This window comes from Botryllus schlosseri, chromosome 11 (genome assembly GCF_051294905.1).
Source record: "Botryllus schlosseri isolate E-star chromosome 11, Bs_hap1, whole genome shotgun sequence".
NCBI lineage: Eukaryota > Metazoa > Chordata > Ascidiacea > Stolidobranchia > Styelidae > Botryllus > Botryllus schlosseri.
In genome coordinates this window covers 27,320,090-27,334,907 of record NC_137246.1, presented here as the reverse complement: position 1 = coordinate 27,334,907, position 14,818 = coordinate 27,320,090, and the positions used below count along the sequence as shown (strand labels likewise).

Below are 14,818 nucleotides of genomic sequence, written 5' to 3'. Positions count from 1 at the left end.
TGCGTGGATATACTTCGATGGTTCTCGCCTCCACGCAGGTCCCGAAGCATAAAACTGCTTTTTCAATGTTCTTTGGGACCCCTTCTATTCATAATAGGGTGATACGTTCTTCCTACCAGTTCTATTAAAGGTCAAAAACTACCCCACGTATGGCACATCTGATTTCGCGTATTTGACAATTCCCGACATAATTTACGCTTGGATATATTTCGATGGTTCTCGCCCCCACGCAGGTTCCGAAGCATGAAACTGCTTTTTAAATGTTCTTTGGGACCCCATCTATACATAATAGGGTGATACGTTCTTCCTACCAGTTCTATTAAAGGTCAAAAACTACATCACGTATGGCACATCTGATTTCGCGTATTTGACAATTCCCGACATAATTAACGCTTGGATATATTTCGATGGTTCTCGTGTCCACGTAGGTTCCGAAGCTTGAATCTGCTTTTTAAATGTTCTTTGGGACCCCTTCTTATCATATATGGGGAAAAAGTTCTTCCTACCAATTCTATTAAAGGAGAAAATCAATATCGCGTCTGGCACATCTGAATTCCCGTATTAGGCAATTTCCTACATAATTAACGCTTGGATATATTTCGATGGTTCTCGTCTCCACGTAGGTTCCGAAGCTTGAATCTGCTTTTCAAATGTTCTTTGGGACCCCTTCTATCCATATATGGGGGAAAAGTTCTTCCTACCAATTCTATTGAAGGTGAAAATCGACATCGCGTCTGGCACATCTGAATTCCCGTATTAGGCAATTTCGTACATAATTTATGCGTGGATATACTTCGATGGTTCTCGCCTCCACGCAGGTCCCGAAGCATAAAACTGCTTTTTTAATGTTCTTTGGGACCCCTTCTATTCATAATAGGGTGATAAGTTCTTCCTACCAGTTCTATTAAAGGTTAAAAACTACATCACGTATGGCACATCTGATTTCGGGTATTAGGCCATTTCCTACATAATTTACGCGTGGATATATTTCGATGGTTCTCGCCTCCACGCAGGTTCCGAAGCATGAAACTGCTTTTTAAATGTTCTTTGGGACCCCTTCTATTCATAATAGGGTGATACGTTCTTCCTACCAGTTCTATTAAAGGTCAAAAACTACCCCACGTATGGCACATCTGATTTCGCGTATTTGACAATTCCCGACATAATTTACGCTTGGATATATTTCGATGGTTCTCGCCTCCACGCAGGTTCCGAAGCATGAAACTGCTTTTTAAATGTTCTTTGGGACCCCATCTATACATAATAGGGTGATACGTTCTTCCTACCAGTTCTATTAAAGGTCAAAAACTACATCACGTATGGCACATCTGATTTCGCGTATTTGACAATTCCCGACATAATTAACGCTTGGATATATTTCGATGGTTCTCGTGTCCACGTAGGTTCCGAAGCTTGAATCTGCTTTTTAAATGTTCTTTGGGACCCCTTCTTATCATATATGGGGAAAAAGTTCTTCCTACCAATTCTATTAAAGGTGAAAATCAATATCGCGTCTGGCACATCTGAATTCCCGTATTAGGCAATTTCCTACATAATTAACGCTTGGATATATTTCGATGGTTCTCGTCTCCACGTAGGTTCCGAAGCTTGAATCTGCTTTTCAAATGTTCTTTGGGACCCCTTCTATCCATATATGGGGGAAAAGTTCTTCCTACCAATTCTATTGAAGGTGAAAATCGACATCGCGTCTGGCACATCTGAATTCCCGTATTAGGCAATTTCGTACATAATTTATGCGTGGATATACTTCGATGGTTCTCGCCTCCACGCAGGTCCCGAAGCATAAAACTGCTTTTTTAATGTTCTTTGGGACCCCTTCTATTCATAATAGGGTGATAAGTTCTTCCTACCAGTTCTATTAAAGGTTAAAAACTACATCACGTATGGCACATCTGATTTCGGGTATTAGGCCATTTCCTACATAATTTACGCGTGGATATATTTCGATGGTTCTCGCCTCCACGCAGATTCCGAAGCATGACATTGCTTTTTAAATGTTCTTTGGGACCCCTTCTATTCATAATAGGGTGATACGTTCTTCCTACCAGTTCTATTAAAGGTCAAAAACTACCCCACGTATGGCACATCTGATTTCGCGTATTTGACAATTCCCGACATAATTTACGCTTGGATATATTTCGATGGTTCTCGCCTCCACGCAGGTTCCGAAGCATGAAACTGCTTTTTAAATGTTCTTTGGGACCCCTTCTATACATAATAGGGTGATACGTTCTTCCTACCAGTTCTATTAAAGGTCAAAAACTACATCACGTATGGCACATCTGATTTCGCGTATTTGACAATTCCCGACATAATTTACGCTTGGATATATTTCGTTGGTTCTCGTCTCCACGCAGGTTCCGTAGCTTGAAACTGCTTTTCAAATTATATTTCGGACCCACCTATTCATATAGGGGTGAAAAGTTCTTCCTACCAATGCTATTATAGGTGAAAAACGACTACACAATATAGCCTAGTATATATCGTTGGTGCTTATCTACAGAATGGTCACGAAGTTTGAAATGACTTTATGAATGTTATATGAGACCCTTTTCTATTCATAACAGGGTAAGAAGCCCTCCCATCATTGGATATTTCATGTTGTTAACGAAACCAAGTTTGGCACATCGGTATTCGGGTAGTAAACAATTTCAGATATAATTTGTAGCTACATATATCTTGATATTTCTCATCTACGGAAAGGTTCCGAAGATTAATATGACTTTGTAAGTGATATTTAAGTGCATTTCTATTCATAGCAAGGTAAGAAGTTCTTCTTTCTTTGACTGTGATATGTTAAAAACGACATCAAGTCCGACAAATCTGAATTCGTGCATTAGGGAATTTCCGACGTTATATGCGGCTATATATATAATCATTGACTTATATTTTTCATCTGAACAAGTCACACACAATGTACAATGCGATAAGACACAATGCCATGTAATGAACAGATAGGAGGATGTCGAACGACACGCAGTTGTGATCCTTTTAAATTCACATCCACCTCGGCCTAGAGTGCCCGATGTCACAGTTCTCTTTGATGTTGATCTTTTTTTTGAAGTCGCGGCGCATTCTACTAGTTGTTGCGCATTGCTTGTGAGTGACTTCTTTCGTCGAGGCTTTTTTTCGCCGTAATAACGGCGACAGCGGGGAAGAGGGGCCCAGATAAACCTCCGACGGGTCCCCAGATTTGTAGGCGCTTATCGTCACCACTACGCTATGTCCCCACGATATATTTTGATGGTTCTCAGCTCCATGCATCTGCCAAAGTTTGAAAGGGCTTTTAATATGTTGTTTAGGATACCTAGTATTCGTAAAGGGATACCAAACCATTCAAACTCTGGCTATAATGTATTAAACACGACATAAATGCAGGATAAAAGAATCTGGCAACCGCTTTTCATAATATTCGAAAATTTTCTAATCTGAAATATATAATGTTCCCATCGTAATAATCAGTGTTTCCCATATCGCGCACTTTTTCTAATAGAATCACGGTGGTGCATATTCATACCGGAAAAAGGTACTTCAGGGGTGTCAGTCAAACTCAGTGGTCTAACTCAATTTGAGTCGCGTACCGGCTTGAAACATTCGGATCGATCGCAGGCAGGACCAGTCAAATAATTTCAATATGTTACCTCAGAACCCATACCTTTGTTTTTCATATGAATACTTTATTATCAAGTCTTTAATAGTTTATTACATTATCATCATTAGGTGTTCCATGTTTTACAAAAAAGATATTGGAAAACAACAGAAATGGCAAAAATGCGATGGGTCCATTGAATATAGTTATAAAGCACTAAAATAATGGCGATCCTGCCGAAAAATGGATAAATGTTCATGTGCAGCGAACCGATTCAACATTGAGCGGGATGGCGGACTGTACGCTTTGAATTGCGACTTTTTTGCGCCGCTGCGAGCGCGTATTTATTATTTATAATAATTGTAAACATCACATGTAAAACACAGCGTAGTAGGCTTGTTTTCTACTGCAATGTGCGCTATCTCGGATAATACATGTATGTGTAGGACTATCACAATTTTGCGCTGTTTTCCGGTTAGGCGGCAGCCGTTGCGATGAAACTCGCGTGAATGTTAGTGTGTCAGAGAACCCGCCATTATAGATACAAGTTTGCGATGTGTACGTTACTTGAATTACTTGATTGATATTTACGAATGATAACGGTAGTTCGTGCAAGCGCAATAGTGAGCGATGAAGTTGAATAACGCTTGCTTGATCACACCGAGCCTTTATGGCCAAATTAGCTTTTCAATGACGACATATAGGGAATTGTTGTTTTGTATATTGGTAATGCTCAGTGAACCAGGTGTTTACAGAAGTAATATCACGGTAATAAACTATTTACCTTCATGAAAAGTGAATAGGCCTAAACATAGCAATTCGATCTCATGTATTTTTCACCTGTTTATAGTTGAAAATAAGAAGGAGTTAGGGACCAGTGAAGTAATATCTCCTGTTGTTGCTGGTGAACTAAGTAAATGCTAGTATGCTCATTTTCATACCGGAAAAAGGTACTTCAGGGGTGTCAGTCAAACTCAGTGGTCTAACTCAATTTGAGTCGCGTACCGGCTTGAAACATTCGGATCGATCGCAGGCAGGACCAGTCAAATAATTTCAAAATGTTACCTCAGAACCCATACCTTTGTTTTTCATATGAATACTTTATTATCAAGTCTTTAATAGTTTATTACATTATCATCATTAGGTGTTCCATGTTTTACAAAAAAGATATTGGAAAACAACAGAAATGGCAAAAATGCGATGGGTCCATTGAATATAGTTATAAAGCACTAAAATAATGGCGATCCTGCCGAAAAATGGATAAATGTTCATGTGCAGCGAACCGATTCAACATTGAGCGGGATGGCGGACTGTACGCTTTGAATTGCGACTTTTTTGCGCCGCTGCGAGCGCGTATTTATTATTTATAATAATTGTAAACATCACATGTAAAACACAGCGTAGTAGGCTTGTTTTCTACTGCAATGTGCGCTATCTCGGATAATACATGTATGTGTAGGACTATCACAATTTTGCGCTGTTTTCCGGTTAGGCGGCAGCCGTTGCGATGAAACTCGCGTGAATGTTAGTGTGTCAGAGAACCCGCCATTATAGATACAAGTTTGCGATGTGTACGTTACTTGAATTACTTGATTGATATTTACGAATGATAACGGTAGTTCGTGCAAGCGCAATAGTGAGCGATGAAGTTGAATAACGCTTGCTTGATCACACCGAGCCTTTATGGCCAAATTAGCTTTTCAATGACGACATATAGGGAATTGTTGTTTTGTATATTGGTAATGCTCAGTGAACCAGGTGTTTACAGAAGTAATATCACGGTAATAAACTATTTACCTTCATGAAAAGTGAATAGGCCTAAACATAGCAATTCGATCTCATGTATTTTTCACCTGTTTATAGTTGAAAATAATAAGGAGTTAGGGACCAGTGAAGTAAATCTCCTGTTGTTGCTGGTGAACTAAGTAAATGCTAGTATGCTCATTTTGTGCGAGCACAGGACACCGATTCCAGACATGAATATACTTGATTGATAGGCTAAACATCTTTTTTTGGTTAACGATGTAGGCCTATTGACTGTTTGCACGCAATCGGAACACAGATTCCACTACAAGAATTGATGTGGCAAATTTACCTTATATATAATTATATAACTTATGAAAAAAATATATATCATGTATTTCATAGTAGTTAATGGTGGTTGACTTGACGCTGACGCTGTTGTGTATAGGCTAATCATTTTCACATCAGATTTTAATGAATTAGAACTACTTTTGCAGATTTCTTCATTATAACGCTATTTCGTTTAATGATTCGTGAAGCCTCAAAAGATTGAAACCGGAATTATGAAGCCTTTCTCCATTCCGTTCAACTTGCAAGCATTGCAGGAGTCATGCGCCAACCAATATTTTGTGGAAGAGGTATATTCGAGTCGAGTTCTCCCGATTAAACTACAAGGTGCAAAGGTCGCGTTTACCAAACAAGGCGGGATAGCTGTTCTCGAGCATTTTGACGCTATCTACAGTGTTATTTGCAAGTTTGACAGTTTGGACCCTCTTGTCAGACAACAGACTTGGGAGATATTGATTAAAGCTGGAAAATCATACGGCGTCGAACTTGCTCGTGTTTTGGCTGATACGCAATTGGAATCATCGCAGAATTGGACTCCGGACGCCCGCGAAAAGCACAGAAATGCATTAAAAATGATTGTATACTTGCTTGTACATATGGCTGAGCTTTTTCAAAGCAAATTCAACCGAGTCAGTGAGTCTGCCGCGAAAAACATTCAGACTACGAAAAAACGGACGAAGTCTGTGAAAAATCGAAATGATGATGACCAATACGATTTTTGGATCCATGAGTGTGAATTGTTAGTACGATTGCTGATGACATATGTGGATTTGGATATACGTCGTGTATGGGAACCGGATATGGTTGAGGATGATTTCGTGAATTTAATCGGCAATGTATGTTACAAAATGATCGAATCTCAAGCGTTGTATAAGCAGAGCGATCTAAAAATTCCTGTTTTTCACGTCCTTGGATGCCTGCTCAAAAAGTTTGATTTAGTCATGGGAACTAGCGTGAAAGTCCTACAGCTTTTGCAGCATTTTTCATACCTCGCTGCGCCTTTAGCGTGTGACGCTGTGTCTATGTGGCTCAACACCTACAACTGTAAGACGATCGTCACTGAAATTTTGCGAGAAATAAGTCACATTCCCGAAGACGAATTCCTTCGCGACAGCGATAGTACCAAGAACATCGGACTTTTTCTGATAGAGTTATCAAAATCAGTGCCGTCGGCTACACTCGCAAATTTCAGTTTGATGTTAGAACGTATGAATGAGGAATCGTACACCATGAGAAATACAGTGCTTGTTATGATGGGTGAGATCATACTCAAATGCCTTAACGGCGAAGGCTTGGATGAAAAAGCAAAATCAGCGAGAGATCAATTCATGGATTACCTTTACGATCACGCGAATTTAGACCCAAACGCGTTCACTCGTAGCAAATCTCTCCAAATTTGGATTATGCTCGTGAAAGAGCAAGCTCTCCCGATAAAAAGATATCCAGACTTGGTGCATTTGTGTGAGAGTGTTTTATTCGATAAAAGTGCACTGGTCAGAAAATTTGCAGTGCAGCTGTTGGAATCGGTTTTGCAGTTTAATCCGTTTGCTTCAAAACTTCCGTTGGATGTGTTACGATCAGGCCTCGAGGACGCGAAAGCTAAGTGTGCTCAAATGGATGCTGAATTAAACAAAGCAGATTGTCCGGAAAACCAGCAGGATGATGTCCCAATGGAAGAAGTTATCCCAGACAGCGAAGATATTATTGCGCAGGATGCAGAAACTGTAGATTCGCCTGAAAACCCGGAGTTGACAAAGCAAAAAAACATTGTCGAATACTTGGATAATTCTGTACAGTTTGTGGAAGGGCTGCAATCATGCGTACCTTCATTGTGCGATCTTTTACGATCAAAAGTACATTCGGACGTGATCGAAGCTATCAATTTTTTCACAGTTGCTTGCCAGTTTAAATTGGATTTTGCAATCGTAGGAGTGACTGCGATGCTGCAACAAATCTGGCATGAGGAGCAAAAAATTCGGGATGCGGTTGTGAGCTCTTATAAGTTGTTGTACTTTTCTCCGGAGGAAAATTCGCCGAGAGCTAGGGCCAGCGCTATTGCAGATAATCTGATGGGTTTCATGTCTATTTCGTCGGCCGGTAAAGTAAAGTCTCTTGAGGTTTTGTTAAAGCATCTCACGGAATCCGACAGTATTCCTAACGGCTTGTCGCAAATACTCTGGGATCGTTTCGCGAAACCTGAAATGAATAACTCAACGTCGACTAAAGATATTGACGCTTACAAGCAGCAGAATTTTTCTGTGCAGCTACTTGGATTTTTTGCAGAAACTAATCCGTCTATTGTGCAGAACAAGGTCGATATTCTGGTGACGCACGGTCTGAAAATGTCAGGAAACTCGGAATCGAATGATTTTTCACTTGCTTTACATACTTGTGAAACCTTACGTCAGCTAAGACCGAAAAAGGTGGCAGCTGGACAGTATCAAAAGTACGTACGGCTTTCTGAGAGTCACGAAATGTTTATAGCGTTGCACAAGCTGCTCGTCGACGGGTTCAACCGTACGTCCAAAAACTGGGAACACTTTGCAATGGAAGCTCTCACTCTTGTGTACGATTTATCGGAAAAACCCGACAGATTTTGTGAAGTCCTAATTCACGAAATGCTCGATGCGATTCAAAACAGCGACACGGAAACAAACGATAAAACAATTCTTCTCACTAGATTTTATCTAGTCGTGGGGCAAGTGTGCATGAAGCATTTGGTGTACTTGGAGGTGCCGGTGCTGTCCGAGTTGAAACACAGAAGAAAAATGAGAGAAAAAAAGGATGAAAATGAGCAAAAAGCGAAAAGTCGGAAAAGTGGGAGAGGTGATAGTGACGGTAACTTAGAGGAAGATTTGGGTGTTGGAGGAGCCACCGCTGACGATATAGAACAGGAATACATTAAGAATATCACAGAGAATGAATTGCTCGCGAAGGATACCTTATTCGGAATGTTAGCACCTTGTCTTGTGAAAGCGTGTCTTGCTCCTACTTTTAAAAGTGTACCGAGTAGCGTATCGATACAAGCGACGGCTTCTTTAGCGCTCGCGAAATTCATGCAGGTCAGCTCGAAATTTTGCGAGGACCATCTTCAATTGTTGTTCACTATATTTGAAAAAAGCCCTCACGAGACAGTACGTGCGAATCTCGTGATTCCGATCGGGGATCTTTGCGTGCGTTTTCCGAATTTGTTGGAACCTTGGACGGCGCATTTGTACGCTCGATTACAAGACGAATCATGGCTGGTTCGTATCTACTCCGTCAAAGTCTTGTCGAATTTAATCTTAAACGATATGGTCAAGGTGAAAGGTCATGTTAGCGAAATGGCTCGTTGCACTGTTGATACTGACCAGAGCATCGTAGTGATCATTAAAAAATTCTTTGCGGAGTTGTCCAAAAAGGGGAACGCGATCTACAACGTAATGCCGGATATCATAAGTCGGTTATCGGCGCCCGACGCCGGTGTCGATGAAGATCAATTTGACGAGATCATGAAATTTCTGTTTATGTTCATTCAAAAAGAAAAACAATCGGAAAGCCTAGTAGAGAAACTGTGTCACAGATTCAGTGCCACACGCACCAGACGCCAATGGAGAGACTTGGCTCTTTGCCTCTCTCTACTGTCGTACTCTGAGAAATCGGTGCGAAAACTTCAAGAGAACTTCTCTCTTTTCGCGGACAAGCTAGCTGACGAACAAGTGTACCAGAGCTTCTGCAGCATCGTTTCCAAAGCGAAAAAACTCAGTAAACCTGAAGTTAAAGTGCAAGTCGATGAATTGAGTGGATTGATTGATGAATGTCACAAGAAAGGTGTCAGCGATGATCAGACTGCAGCTAAAGCTGCCGCCGTGGTTAAGAAATCACGGAAAGGTTCCAGTATAAGATCTCCACGTTCAAGCATAGCATGGCCGGTTAGATCGCCAATTGATGGCGATAAAGGCACGAGATCTGTTAGTCGGAAGAGATTAGGGACTGTGTCTGATAGCGATTCTGATGCCGACGATTTTCAAACTACAACGGAACGACATAACCAATCTTCGGTTAATATTCCAAAACGTGACGTTCCTGCCAGGAGGTTGACTAAGAATACGCGGAAAACCAGGCATGTCGCGGTGACTTTTTCTAGCGATTCGGAAGAGGACGTGGCGAAGGAAAACGTGGCGCTTCTGCGAAATTCTGACGGTGAGGAACAGAACACGATTGTCAGTGACAACGCGACACCGATCAGGCGTAAGAAAACGCCGGTACGCAGAACGACGAGATCTATGGTTAGAAACTGATGCAGTTTCATGTGTAGTTTTTAATAGGGGGTTGGGCAAAAACGAGCACCCGAGTGATTCGTTTCTGAGTATTCGAATGTCACTCATTAGAACATTACAGGGTTGTAATGACTCGAGTCAATCTGTGTATTGACTCGAGTCATTGCGCATGACTCGACCGAAGTCATATGGCGCGAGACTCAGACAGCCAAGACCGACATTTCATTGCAATTTCGAAGAACGGTAAAGTTACCGCACTATTAGGATTTCGTCTATTGGTACTGGTACTGGAAAATGCGACCACAAACTGCAAAAAGTCAGGAAAATTAGTATATTATAAATGCGAACCATTCGATATCACCAATCAGAGTTATAAAAAGTGGGTTTAACAGGACTCACTGGAACCTGATCAGTCAGCACAATGACTTGGACTCGAGTCATAATACCATGACTCGGACTCGACCCCCTGATTGCTGACTTGGACTCAGCGGTGAATTGAAAATGTCTCGACTTGACTTGAGTCAAAACTGTAAAGTGCGATTGACTTGTGACTTGGTTACGACCCTGGAACATTATAATTTCAAATATGTACCCGGTATTCGACAGCAAAGAAAATATTGGCATTTCTACACCGTGCAAAGTTAATTTGCTATTTTTTCGACCATACTCACTTGATTGGAATTTGTGACAGATATTACGCTTCTTGCCGCTGAAGGTCAATCAATCATAGAAAATTATGGTTTCTGCAGTTTCGACTGTGTAAGCCTTCAAACATCGATTGGTCATATCACAGCGTGTGGAATGTAATGCAAAGCTACGCACATTACTGGAAGTAACATATCTGTGTATGTGTGATCGATCCAAAGCATTGTCACAAAGTGCAATGAAATGGGTATGGTCAAAACATACCAAGTTATCTTTAACGTTATGTAGAACCACCATTATTTTCTTTGTGGTTGTATAAAAGGTCTATATTTAAACTTTCCACATCTTTCTTACTGCCAGAATTAGTAATAGTTGATACATTTAGGTACTCGACTTTGCCCAGCCCTAGTAGTTAGTATACTTCATCATTACCTTGTGCCCTTTGTTCTTTACTGCCAAATCCTATTACTGAAGTAAATGTGGCCTCAATTCAAGAGTGTGATGTAATGTCGCCACCATCGAAACCCAAATTACTGATCAGCATCCAAGATTCCCTGCCCTTTAGTCGCACCTGTCGATATCTTGTGCTGCTGCAATTTAATTCTGTCGCCAGATAGTTTCAATCGCATTCTACTTTGTACATATTTGAAACCCGACAGAAATCTTGCACCCGCCTTTTATTGGTTTTCTGTTACTTTGGATCTGTTTTTTCTGCATTATACATTATGTGAGTTTTGTCGAAAACGAGTTGGCGAGTTGCAACTGGGCATCGGGTTAAGGTGGGTTGCTGAGCGGCAGGGTGGTCGAAGTAATCTTATGTTACTTGAGAGGAAGTAATCTTGTAGTTTTACTCCGTTTCTAAATGCTAGGGCATGCCATGGCCACTTCAGAAGGACAGTATCTGGTCTGCTTTACGGGCACCACGACGGAAATTAGTCTGATCGGGGACCCGCATGCTGAAAACAGTCAACATGGTGAGGTTGGCTCATTTTATTAATATAGCTGCGTGAAAGACTGCGTTTCTAGCCTCAGATGTGGAGCGTGACGGATGTTTGTGTAGGCTCCTTCTCTGCAGTCTTGTCAGACCGTTACGCCGCAAGATTACGATACAATGAAAAGATAGGTGTCGAAGCGTCTTGGAGCAGTCTTTTAAATCAGACACCTATCTGGGCCTAGGAGATGTATGTGAGCTCGTCCATGATTTGAAATTCATACTTTCTCGTCCGAATAGTTGAAGTAGAAACTTGAGAAGTAAAAACTCCTGAGAGTCTGGATTGACGTTGTCGCAGCCTGGAAACGCTTTGAGCAGCAAGAACGAAATTGAAATATATTTTGTAGGTAGGATACCTTTGTTGCATAAATATATAAAAAATCTATGAATCACAAACTTTGCAAATCGTCCGTAGATCAGTGGGAGTAGTAAATTAGAATCTGTATATGGCTCACTAGAAGACTAGACGAGGATATCAAAACAAAATAACCAACCAGGCCGGACAGCTGATCAGTGGATGATAGTTTCGGTTCGGTGCTGCCAGTTGTTCTTCAATTGATAGGAATCGTAATAGACTTCCCGTACGTTTTTCAATATTGACTGAACTAGAGAATATACGCAGACCAAATAATATGGCAGAAGAAAGCCACCTTCTCGCGTTGCGTGTTATGCGGCTTACCAAGCCCACAATATGGCCTTCCACGTTCGACGGGGCAATCGGTGCCGATGAATCAACTGGCAAAGGCGAATGCCCAGCGGTTTTGGACAATCTGCTGGTGTTGCCTTCAAGTTTTGGTAACATATTCTTAGGCGAAACATTCGTCAGTTATGTCACTGTTCATAATGATAGCAACGAAAATGCTACAGAAGTTACGGTGAAAGCTGATCTTCAAACTGGATCGCAACGGATTAACCTGGTACAGATACCTGTTAAAGAAAATCTACCACCTGCTACATCCATCGATGATGTTATGAGACATGAAGTTAAAGAACTCGGCACTCATATACTAGTATGCAGTGTAAATTACAAAAACGCTGAAGGGCGTCAGAGATTTTTCCGCAAATTTTTCAAATTTCAAGTCCTAAAACCACTCGATGTCAAAACAAAGTTTTACAACATCGGCCCGACTGAATTATACTTGGAAGCGCAAATTCAAAATATGACCAACACTGCAATGTGTGTTGAAAAAGTAGTCCTCGATCCATCTGCATCTTACGATTGTGTTTCGCTCAATGAAGTCAACGGCGTTAGTACCTTTGAAAGTCAGCATTATTTGAAGCCGCAAGACACTCGTCAATATCTTTACCGAATGCAAGTGAAGAATTTAGAACCAGAAAATTGGGGAGAAAATATACCGTCTGCAATCGGAAAATTAGATATCGTTTGGAAAACTGGATTGGGAGAACGGGGCAGATTACAAACGAGTCAACTTCAAAGACCTGCGATGAACAATTCGGATATTCGTGTAGATGTCGTCAAAATTCCAGGAGAAGTGGTAGCGATGCGTCCTTTTGAGATCGTTTGTCGTGTCACAAATCGCAGCGAACGTCCAAAGCATTTAAAGGTGTCGTTCGAGAATCACAATAGCTTGCTCTGGGAAGGTTTATCCGGACGTCAGCTGGATAAATTGGATGCAAAATCATCTACTGATGTGACTTTGAACCTGCTGCCAATCTCTACAGGCTTGCTTGGTGTTGCAGGCTTGCGAATAACTGATGTTGAAATTGATCGAACACATCAATTCGATTATATTCACTATGTTTTAGTTGTTGAGGATTCCGACGATATGTAACTTAATCTCTGCTTGTCAATAGGGCTAGTGAATAGTGATTTGATTCTGAATCGAGTACGGTTATGATAACATTATGAATGATGTGGAAAATGCTACCACTGATAATATAATGCAGATTGGTCATTTCCACTAACCTATGTAGCTATGTACTAAATGTTTAGTATGCTGCGACACGATCAATTAAGGTTTACATCCTTCCACAGCAGAAAATAATATCGATACTATAACTCACATTGGTAAATCAACTATTAATTGCAAGGAGCGTATGATTTCAGTACTTGAAAAAATTGCCTCTCACTACTCGACTTGAGTTACTACAATTAACACTCATTCAGATTCGAGTACTCAAATTATCGGGCTCAGCCATACTTGTTGATTAGCATTACTATCTTCTAGTAGCATAATGGTGCATCTAATTAAGCATTAAAAATCTCATCTCAAGTCGTAGCCTTTCTATTATATTTACTGCTACTATTTTCTTATTGTATGTTGGAAGTTATGTGAGTAACATACTGGTAATGCGGTGATTATGTATATCTGTTTTTTCATGTTTTTATTGTAAGCCTATTAGTTCTAGGTACAAATTTTGTTCGATATGATGTTCAGTATGTTGGCAGGTGCGAGTACCAACCGTCTGAGTGTCATTGTAAAAAGGTCTGCACTTCTTCAATACCCCCATCATATCCAGCTATGTACCCCATCACCAATCAAACAGTGCCCCCATGACTCTTGGCCTTACACTTTAACTGTTGATTAGTGATTATAATCTAACTAATAGGCTACTTGGGATCAGATTTGAACAACTACAAATTTTTAGATTTTTCGAATGAAATTAGAGTTATAGCTACACAATCTTTTCGGAACTAAATTAGAATTACTGTATTCGCAACAACTTGGAAGTTGAATATCATTCCGAATCAGAGAGAAATACAACAAAAATCAAGTTCATTTCCTATCATATCAGAGTTCGTTCTGATAAGCATGAGATTGGCAAATGTCTGTACACCAAGTTTTGTTTGTTTCAGCATTTTCAAGAAAACCAGACATTGAATTAGAATAAAAAATTGGAGCATAGGAACATTTCACAATTTAGATTACGATATTTTGCTCAGATTAGTCAGCCAGATTTATCTATTAATACAAGTCTGCTTGGTATGCGTATGTGTCTGGGCTGATGAAGGAGGTGTGTCTGGGTCTCTGCCCATAGACACACCTCATTCACCCATTGCGCATTACCTCACTATACTGTAGAATCCTAACCAGAGTCAGTGACGATCTTGGATCGAGGGTTATGGGGAACCCAAATGTGTATTGAAGAAGTCCAAAAAAATCGACCGACAATTTCCTTGAGATATTCGTGCAATGTCATAATTCGTTTTCATTATTTCAAAGCGTCATTGTTACAATCATTGCAGTGTTTTATGAAGAT

The 14,818-nt window shown here is 40.5% G+C and overlaps 3 protein-coding genes across 4 annotated transcripts in view; 2 read left to right on the top strand and 1 right to left on the bottom strand.

Moving 5' to 3' along the window:
• The window catches only part of LOC145449724 (atlastin-2-like), a 214,325-nt gene that overhangs the window by 62,323 nt on the left and 137,184 nt on the right, over positions 1-14,818 (bottom strand). The gene's annotated exons all lie outside the window — the stretch shown is intronic.
• The window catches only part of LOC145450343 (condensin complex subunit 1-like), a 65,612-nt gene continuing 56,616 nt past the window's right edge, over positions 5,823-14,818 (top strand). Inside the window, exon 1 of one of the 2 annotated variants that reach the window (XR_013918477.1) lies at positions 5,823-10,339. Coding sequence is in view for 1 of the 2 variants with exons in the window: in XM_080328855.1 (XP_080184981.1) it covers positions 5,917-9,981 (4,065 nt within the window). In the remaining variant the exon portion in view is untranslated. Of the gene's footprint in view, positions 11,350-14,818 lie in introns of those variants that run through there. The other variant, XM_080328855.1, reaches the window with a different exon arrangement.
• Positions 11,897-14,804, top strand: LOC145450353 (trafficking protein particle complex subunit 13-like). Its single transcript, XM_080328865.1, has one exon. The coding sequence runs from the start codon at positions 12,229-12,231 to the stop codon at positions 13,387-13,389; it is 1,161 nt and encodes a 386-aa protein (XP_080184991.1). The 5' UTR covers positions 11,897-12,228; the 3' UTR covers positions 13,390-14,804.